Source organism: Cebus imitator, unplaced genomic scaffold (genome assembly GCF_001604975.1).
Source record: "Cebus imitator isolate Cc_AM_T3 unplaced genomic scaffold, Cebus_imitator-1.0 Scaffold28, whole genome shotgun sequence".
Lineage (NCBI taxonomy): Eukaryota > Metazoa > Chordata > Mammalia > Primates > Cebidae > Cebus > Cebus imitator.
The window spans coordinates 8,154,139-8,164,420 of NW_016107343.1; the positions used below are offsets into that span (position 1 = coordinate 8,154,139).

Consider the following 10,282-nt stretch of genomic DNA (forward strand, 5'->3'; position numbering starts at 1 on the left):
AATGGAAATGATAGTATTGACCTGTGAAAATCATACCAAATAATGTAAGCAATTACTTCTAAGAATAAAAGAGACTTTAATGCTGAATACTATTTTTAATTATTTTAAGCACTTTTTATAATCAAGTAAATAGACTACGTATCACCAAAACTTCTTGAAAAATATAAATTAGAGAGGCTTATGGTGATGTGTAAAGTAAACTGATTTCCTTGTTTCTCTTTTAAGATCCACTTTTGGGATTTAAAAAATTTTATTCTAATGATTTTCTTGCACTAAACATTTGATTACTTTGCTTTAATTTAGGCATGGAAGTATTTTGAACCGAGAGTCACCAACAGATAAGAAGCAGAAAGTTGAGCGCATTGCATCACATGATTTTGACCCCACAGGTAAAACACTATTTATTCTTTCAAAGAATATTGAGAGTAGTGAAGTTCAGAATAATAGAGCCTAAGCTACCTGAAACACTGAGGAATGATTGATCTGTTTTAGGACTCTCCTTCTTCTCCAATTATGTCATGATAAAGCCTTTGCATTCAGCAGGAATGAAAGCATTTTTAACTTTCAATACTGTACATTCCACTACAGAAATATCATTATAGAGTATATTATATTTTTAAGTAGTGATAAAGAAATCGTTATGTAATAATTAGAGATTTGGTCAGATCAAGGACTCAGTATTGAGATGAATTGTGGTATAAGCAGACGGATGTTATAAAACCAAGGCTATAACAAATCTACACTTCTGTAGTCATCTAAAAATTCAATTGTGATCATGGTGAATTGGAGTTTTAGGCAAATCAATTTCATAAATTAATGATTATCTCATTTTAGAGTAAACAAATGGATAGAAATCCCTTCTTCTTCAGTCAAAAAGTATTCTGAACTTAGAGAGCTGTGTTCCAACCTTAGCAATGTTGATCTTTCCTAGAGTTGTCATGTTAACAGACTTTTAGATTGATCTCCTTTTACAACATATGGGCTTTTCCCCTTTGGCTTTCTCCTTGTAAACTGACTCAGTATTTGATTCATAAAAAATGCTTGGTAATCTTGCTTTTGTCATTTGAAAGTGATACATACTTTTTATGCACATACTATTTTATTCAGTTGTATGTCCCTTTGACAAAAGACAGAGTAAATCCTATAATCTCAGATACATAAAAATAATGTATCTATTTTTTAGGTATTTTTATTTAGAAATATTTTAAATATTTAATAGAGAATAGGATGTTTTATGTATATAATTAAGACATTTCATACTTTATCAATATAAACTTTTATTTTGAAAAAACACTATAAATATTATCTAGGAAGCACATACTAATCACTCTGCATTTTGGGTAGTAGGTAAAATGAAATTTAATCATCAGTTTAGGAGACGGTGGTAATTTGTGTTATGTCACTTACGGATCTCCATGAAGAGAGAATTTTCTATTCTGATGTCTAATTTTGTAGTCATGGAGCTCAGAGGCTTTCATTTACATGATTAGATATTGTCTTATAAATAAGGTCAAAAGTTTCTGCCCTATGTTCACAAAAATATAATCTTGTTAGGTTTATTTTGTATGTACATCGGTGCTGTGCCCATCTCCAAAGACAGATTTAAGCAAAGGTGTATGCAATGCTTCATAATCATTATAGCTTTTAGTGCTTTTGTCATCTCTACAATTATCAGGTGTTATATTTTGTATACCATTCATGTGTTGTTTTGTTTGAACATATTTTTATTGCACTGTCTTTTCTTCTATAAATCTTTAAAATATGTCATTATCTGTGCTGTTCGTGACTATTCTAAGAGCTGTCATCTGTTATGTTCATACTTTGTGTTTGCACGATTTAACTTGATCATGATTCATTCTTTTTTCCCCATGAATTTTTTCCCTTACATTGGTCTCCATATTTTCTATATCTCTCTCCTTTTCTCCCGCTCTTGTGCAGATAGCTCCTCCAAGAAGACAAAGTCTAGTTCAGAGGAGAGTAGATCCGAGATATATGGTAAGCTAATATAGCTAATTCAGCCTTGCCCTTTGGAGCTTGCTTCATGGTGTTCCTGTTCTGTTCTGTTCTCTTCTTTCTTTCTTTCTTTCTTTTTTTTTTTTTTTTAATAACTGCAGCCTTTCCTTGCGTCTGCTGTGCATGGCATGATCTACTGCAGGGAAAGGGAGCCTTGGGTTTTAACATGGCTGTAATGTGGAAGCTTAAGGTTGCTAGAAACTAACATTGTAGATTAAGAGTAGGCCACATTGCCCATCTTCTCCCGTCTTGTTTATGGTAGGAACATATCTCTAATATGCTTGGGTTAGGTTCCTCCAAATAACATGAATGGGCTTTGAATTCTTGTCATCTTCTTCCCACGTCTCATTTGCAGAGTTTGGATTATGAAGAATTTGAGGAATTAAGTTTTTTCCTCTAAGTATAATACTGGTGTCATTTAGATGTATTAGCAGTTCTTTGGAATTTTTATTTCAATTTTGTTTGTTTATTTTTAATTGACTCATCATGTGGAAAAGTCATTCTTGTATAATTTATCCATGATGGCAAAAATATGTAAGTATTTTATTTTCATAGCTTGAAGGATTTGTGCCTTTGAGAAGTTTCTCTGAAGCTTAATTGGAATGGGAAAATTTCAGAATGGCACCTTTTAAAAATAATCTTCACAAAGACCAAGCTTAATCTGAGTGGTCAACTTTTGCAGGAGATGATTGAAATGCTATTATTTCCAGACTGTGTCCTGTCTTCCAAAGATACAATAAACCATGTTTATGAAGTTCATAGCTATTTTTTCTTTTTCTTTGCAGTTTTACCTGCCCTCTTTCCTTCTTTTGGTGACTGATTAGGGTTTTATTTATTTATTTATTTATTTTTGTTTTTCTGTGAAAAGTGAATAGGAGAGGAATTACCTGGAACTCAGACTTCAAAAATAATTTCTGAAAGACTGATAAATTATTTCTTTTTTTGGGAAGATTCTAAATTTGGCCTCAAAGGGAAATGAGATAATCTTTAATAGAGCCACAAGTCTATCGAGTAGAAGTTTCCCGAGGTGCGAGTGTGTCCTAGCTTGATATACGGGAGAGGAAAAAAATACAGAAATTGCCCTCCCCCTTTTAAGACATTTGACAATTCACATCCACTGGCACTTTAGCCCATAATATCAGATACTTTTTAGTATTATGAAGACTCAGTGTTTGGTTTTCAACCAGTTAATGCTTCTTTGTTAGATACATACACATAGTTCTTTACTTGGGTTTTTGTGACCAGTGCTTTTTCTGTATAGTTATACCTTTTACAGTAGTTCAGCAGTAAAGGTATACTATGCCTTGTGGGCAGGTCAAGTTTAAGCTTTTTCTTCCTTCCAAAGTATTTTGGCTGCTCATGAGTAAAAAATACCTAATTCCTTGAGACTCTGGCTTTCTGTTCTATATAAAGAGCTTTTTATAGTTTATTCTTTCCTTAGGAACATGAACATTATCTTTATACCTCTGTTCTTTTTCAGTAGCCTTTGCAGTGTTCTATTTCGTCTCCCTCTCCATTTTCCTAGATTTTCAATGTGTATTTAGAAGTTTGTTGTGTGCTTTGGATGAAGACTAACAGTTTAGGAATCTCTGACTAGAAATATTATACTAATATTTTTCTTAGCAGTGATAGAAATATTAATACTAGTTCAGACATGCCATTGGCTTGGTAGTGGTAGAAAAATTTTAAGTGGTAATTGGGAAGTAAGGTGTGGCTTCTCTGTGTGTGTGTTTTTTTTTTTTTTTGAGAACCCTTGAAATACCTTTTTTGGAAAGAACTGAGTCCACAAGTCCTCAAAAAGCACTCATTGAGGGACGAGTTGATCAGAACAGAATTAGCATGCTAATGTAAATCTCTTTGACATTACAAATATTTTATCACCTGTGTGGATAGACTTCTTTAGACTCTGTACAGTTAGCATAGATGAAAAAGTCTCTCTGGGGATTCAGGAAAGCTCGGAACTACTGGAATGTGACTGAGTAGAGTCATAGCAACTGGTGACATTCTGCTTTAGTGTAGCGTCTTATTACAAGCCCACTTCAAACTTTTGAGATTATACGTTGTTTTCTCTTGGGGTAAAATTCATTAGCTGGGTACTTAACAAAAATGCTAGTTACTCACATATGATTTAATTTAAAATTTCTTGGCTTTTTTCTTTTTTCTTTTGAGACAGGATTTTGCTGTGCCCAGGCTGGAGTATAGTGGCCCGATCATGGCTCACTGCAGCCTCAACCTCCTGGGCTCAAATGATCCTTCTACCTAAGCCTCCAAAGTAGCTGGGACTACAGATGCACAACACCACATCCAGCTTATTATTATTATTTTTAATAGAGATGAGGTTGTTGAAGGAATGATTTGCTAGGGGGGAAAAAAAGAAATAAATAGTAGAGACAGTCTCGCCATGAGCTCAAACAATCCTCCTGCCTTGGCCTCCCAAAGTACTTGGATTACAGGCATTAGCCACCGCACCTGGCTTCTTAGCCATTTTTAGAGCTACTTTGTGAAATAGATTTACTTTGTGCATCTTAAAAGGAAACCAAGTGTTTGCTTTGTATTGACATTTTTTGTTACTTTTCTGCCCAGTGCTGTTAGTCGGTTATTTATTCTATTTCCCCTTATTTTTCCCTCTCTACATTTTAGAGTCTATTAAACATACATGGATGTGTTTTCTGATCTATAATTTTAATAACACTTGATTTTAATAATACTTTTGTGGGTTATTTTAGGAAATGAGAGATTCAGCAAGAGAATTCTGAGACCATAGCTGCTTCTTAACTGCTATCATGGTGTCATGAATAGATTCCCGCTGACAGTATTCGATGCAAGAAAATAAGCTATGTCTTTTTAAAGTTGTCTTAGTGTGCTCAGGCCACTGTAACAAAATACCATAGACTGCATGGTTTAAGCAATAGAAATTTATTTTCTCACAGTTCTGGAAGTTGGAAGATCAAGATTAGGGTGCCAGTGTGGTCAGGTCAGAAGATTCCCTTGCTGGCTTGCAGATGGCTGCTTTCTTGCTGTTTGCCTCACATGGCCTTTCTCCCTGTTTGCGGATGCCCTGTCTTTAGTTTCTATGATACTTCATCAACCTGGTTCTTTTCTCTTTGTAATTATTTTGTCTCTGTTTATTTGATTGCTTTTTCCCTCTTGTCTTAGACATGTCAGCATGACCCAAGTTTCTGTCCCCAGTCTTTCTTCCAGTCTCCAGTCTAAGTGTCTCATAAATTGAGAGTGACCAAACGAGTTCATCGTTGTTCTCTACAGCTGGAAATCAGTCTTCCTCTTGATTTCCCTAATTCTTTTAATGACACTGTCATTCTTCCATTCACCTAGTCTTATTTCCTTAAAGTGATATTTGACTTCTCCATTTTCCCTTGTTCCCTGTGGTCAGCTATTTGCCTGGTCCACTTGATTCTACCATCACAATATTTTTCATCCTTCACTCTTTCAACCCCACCGCCTTGTCCAGTTTTCCATCATTTCATTAGACTCCTTTAATAGATTCTTAACTTACGTTTACTTCAGTTTCACATTGATTGATTTCCTTTTCTCCATTCTACTATATTCTGCCTTGTCAGATTAAAATTACTAAAGTAAGAATTTGGTCATTCACTTGCTAAGAATGTACCAGTTGTTATTAAGATAATGCCACAATTTGTTTCCAATTTATCATTCTACTCTGATTTTCCTTCAGAGTTTCATTTCCCAAATATGTCTTGGTAGTCTTCTTTTGCACATGCCATTTCTGTTGTCTTGAATGGTTTACCAGCTATAACTTAGAATCCTACTCATCTTTCAAGGCTCAATCCAAGTACTGTCTTTTCCTCGGATTGCCCAGCTACTTTTGTTGATTCTGAATGTTGACATCTTGTTTTGTATTTAATTGCTCATATTTCTATTTATCTTTACATCTCTCTCGTATAATGCCTAACATATTGGAGGCACTCAGTAAGTGAGTTTTGAATGAATGATTGTTGAGATTGACATAGGAAGTATTTTAGTAGAGAGAATTGATGGAATAAGATCTTGACTTATCTTAATTGAATCTTTTTTCCTTCCAAAAAACGTTTAGAAGAAAATGTAACTTAGAAGAAAGACATTTTTCTGGTAGTGGTCTGAAAGAATGAAATCAGCATACTTGGAATTTAACGCTCCTATTGCTGGCAAGATTGTGCACTTAGAATCAAGAAGCTTCTTAATCAAAGGATTATCTGAGGTCTTACTCATAAAATATGTATGTCTGGCACCAGTTTAAAATGAGCTGTTTTGATGAGGTTGCACATGGCCTTTCTCCACTCCCTTCCCTGAAGCTAATTCTTAAGAGGTGAGACTTAGAGAAGTTTGGTCATGAAATAAAATAAAAGGTGAAGAAAGACTAATGTGCCTTCACTAAAGTAAGTGTAGTATGGAAGATGTAGCAGGTTATCTTACATATTTAACACTCCATTTTCATTAATATAGTTGACACTGTTTTCATTAATATACTATCTGGAGTTATGGCCTTTTTCCAGAAATAGTTATAGAGTGAAACTTTATTTTTTTCACTTTCAAAATATGATCATTGGTAATTACCTATTGAGTAAGAAAGGAACCAGTCTTTTTATGTTGGTTTTAAGTGCCACATTGTTAAAACAGAAAAAAAATACGTCTTTTGTTATAATAAGAAAATAAAACTTAGAAAAGGATAGTATTTATGTAAATTTGATATAACATCTTCACTGATTTGAAGCATGATATCAGTTTATCAGCTTCTAAATGATTTTTAAGAGATAGGAAAAAAACTTTTTTGTAACTAGAAGAGTTATTTTGGGCTAGATGGAAAATCAAGCTATTGTAGTTGGAATTTTTCCAGGGCAGAAGGTTAATTCGTATTCTTACGGAAATATTTCTCTACTTTGCATAGTCTTCAGGGCTTTGATTTTTTTTCTAATTAGAAAGTGTTTGAGTATGTTTATTTAAAATTTAAAATTTATGTAATAACTATTTAGTGAGCACCTATTATATGGTAGGCACTATACTAAGGGATAGAGACACAAGATATACTTGCTTTCTGATTGCCCACAGTCTAGTATAAAATAATTGCAATACATTTTTATAGGTACAATAATAATGATATGTACTCATTTACCATTACTCTATATGCACTTAAAAAAAACAGCTGTGAAGAAATACTCATATGGCAGCAAGAACAATGGTAATGAAGAAGTATTACTAGGACTAAGTCTTTTATTTTTTTAAAAAAACTCTTTATTTATTATTACTGTTATTTTTTGCAGAGACTAGGTCTTGCTGTGTTGCCCAGACTGCTCTCAAACTGCTGGCCTCAAGCAGTCCTCTTGCCTTGGCTTCCCAAAATGTTGGGATTACAGGCATGATCCACGGTTAGGATTAAGTTTGAAGGAAGTTTAAAGTCTTACTGCTTTTAGTTTTTGAACACTCTGCCTGTGTCTATGCAAAGCGCTAGGATACAGCATATAACAAAGTAATTATGTTGCCTTACAGAACTCATGTTCAGAGATGGATACATTTGTATGGTAATTATGATTACTAATCTTTGTACCAGATAATAAAGAGTTAGCAACAAAACAAAACCATGGACCATGAGTTATAAAAATTGGAAAAAGTAAAAATGATGAAAGCTGTTTTTTTAAAAATTAATGAAATTTGAAGAATGCTGTTTTGGAGTTAGGACTTTAGCTTTCTCTGTAACATACAGAGGGCCATATGGTCTTTCCTGTACCATACTCAGATTCTCTGATTCTTAGACATGTCGGTTTTTTTTCTCCATTTGTTTTGAGTATTGTCCTGCCAGGATTTTATGTTCTCTGAGAACAAAGACTCTAGTTTTGGGCTCTTCACAGCACCTGTGGACTGCAGTGTTAAATAACTAGTATAGACAGATGCTCAGTGCAAATTTGCTAAAACAAAAGAAGTAGAGTTTTTTTTGCGTGTTTGTGTCAAAAAGGATATTTCAAAGATATGATAATTTAGCCAGTATTGGTTATTTTAGTTTTACAGAGGGTAGAATTTATTCCTCTGTGGTAGGTTAAAACAGTTTCTGGTCAACAAATAGAACATTTCTCTGAAGAAAAAGGGAAAACATTTCATTTGATTTTGAATGAGAGGGAACATAATAGATTTGAGCATTTGAAGGACTGGATTTCTGAATTTTGAATGGTAGGATAGCTTCATTTTCAGTTAATTATCACCACAAATCTAAATTTATGCAGACACCAGCGATTGACAGGACAGAATAGTATTGTTAATTTGAATTTTACAGATTCTGAATTGACTGTATGTGTAAGGTATGTTTTCTTTTTGTATTGGTCTACTGATTCTTACATGTTAGAGTACATCAATCTCTCATTAGCAGGTGAATGTAAAATAATAAATATGGTTAACATAGTGGATTTGGGAGAAGAAAAAATTGAATAGGATGTGTGTATAGTTCTTTTTCCTTTTCCATTTTATTCTTTATCCCTCGTCTTCTCCTTTTGCTGTAGAATTAAGAGGGAAGTTTATCAGGCTGAAACTGTTATGAATTGGAGAAAAAAGATTTGCTGTATTCTGAAGTAATACTAATAGATTTTCCTAATTCTTGTTAATCTGTTAGGACCCTAAGCATATTTATATAGTTGACTGTGCATGGTGCTGTTTTTTTTCTCTGATGGCCTCCCTTTCTGAGCTTCCATTCATCTCTAGACTCATCTACTTTTCTGAATTTCATTAATTCATGAGCAATTTTTGTAAGTTTCCTTCTGTCCCAGGATACATGCAAGGTTTTGAGATGAGATTGTGACCAAGATACAGCCCTGCACCCTTGGAGCATAAAGTCTAATGAAGGAATAAAAACAAATACACATCAATGTAACAGTGATACAATAGGAGTATACAGAGGGTGCAGTGAGAATCCATAAGAGGGGCACCTAACTTCAGTCTGCATATTTAGGAAAAGCTTGTAAAAAGACTGATGTTTTCCTTCTTTTTTTTTTTTTTGAGATGGAGTCTCTCTCTTATCCAGGCTAGAGTGCAGTGGTGCCATCTTGGCTCAATGCAACCTCTGCCTCCCAGGTTCAAGCAATTCTCCTGCCTCAGCCTTCTGAGTAGCTGGGATTATAAGCGTGCACCACCACGCCCAGCTAACTTTTGTATTTTTAGTAGAGACGAGGTTTCACCATGTTAGTCAGAAGACTCATTTTTTTCTATTTTTTTTCTTAAGTATATCTTGCTGTCTCTCATCTTCTAAAGCTGCTTATAACAAGAAACTCTGCTCTTTAAAATTTCCCTCTGTCTTACTTACCCATCCAAAACCAATTTCCTTGCTTGCTAAAAACAAAACTTAGACATAAATCAGAATTGATCCTTTTTTTTTTTTTTTTCTATTTTTTATTTTTGAGACGGAGTCTCACTCTGTCCCCAGGCTGGAGTGCAGTGGTGCGATTTCGGCTCACTGCAACCTCTGTCTCCTGGGTTCAAGTGATTCTCCTGTCTCAGCCTCCTGAGTAGCTGGGACTACAGGTGTGTACCACCAGGCCCGGCTAATTTTTGTATTTTTAGTAGAGATGGGGTTTCACCATGTTGGTCAGGATGGTTTTGATCTCTTGACCTCGTGATCTGCCTGCCTTGGCCTCTCAAAGTGCTGGGATTACAGATGTGAGCCATCAAGCCTGGCCAGAATTGATCTTCTTAAGGATCATTTGTATTAATTGATAGGAGTTTATTAACATAAAAATACTTGTACTGGTATCATGGAAAGATGAGAAAATCCAAGGTCAACCTCCCCTCAATCATAATAAAATAATACTTAACATGTATGAACCCTTAATATTTGTTAGGCAGTAAGCTAACTGCTTTATATATATTGTATTCAAGTGAAAGATTCAAACATAGCAAACTTCTTAACTCCAACTACCCTTTTCCCTCATCTTTTACAGGCGCCCTGTTCTCTGCAGGAGCCTGAAAAAAGTCTATTTAAGAAGCCCAGGTTGCTTAGCACTGCAATCACTCATATTAGAAGCCTGTAATTTATTAATTTTCAGCTTTTGTGAGGTGGCGTAGGAGAACAGAGAAGCATGTATATAGTATGAAAAAACATATTCAGTGTTATAATTGCCTTGATTTTTAAAGTCACAGTATCTAATTTATTTTGAAATTTCAAATAACTGTAAGGGAGGTTGTGAGATATTTGTTTCTGAAAGCAAGCAAGGACTTTAAAAGATTCATGTAAAATGCTGTTTATTCTATTTTAATAATCTTTTTTTTTTTTTTT

The 10,282-nt window shown here is 34.3% G+C and overlaps 1 protein-coding gene across 5 annotated transcripts in view; it reads left to right on the forward strand.

Moving 5' to 3' along the window:
- Positions 1 to 10,282, forward strand: part of ARHGEF12 (Rho guanine nucleotide exchange factor 12) — a 153,218-nt gene that overhangs the window by 72,510 nt on the left and 70,426 nt on the right. For 4 of the 5 annotated variants that reach the window (XM_017523552.2, XM_017523554.2, XM_017523555.2 and 1 more), the window contains exons 3-4: positions 304 to 389; positions 1,939 to 1,995. In XM_017523552.2, coding sequence (XP_017379041.1) covers positions 304 to 389; positions 1,939 to 1,995 — 143 coding nt within the window. The remainder of the gene's footprint in view (positions 1 to 303; positions 390 to 1,938; positions 1,996 to 10,282) is intronic. The other variant, XM_017523553.2, reaches the window with a different exon arrangement.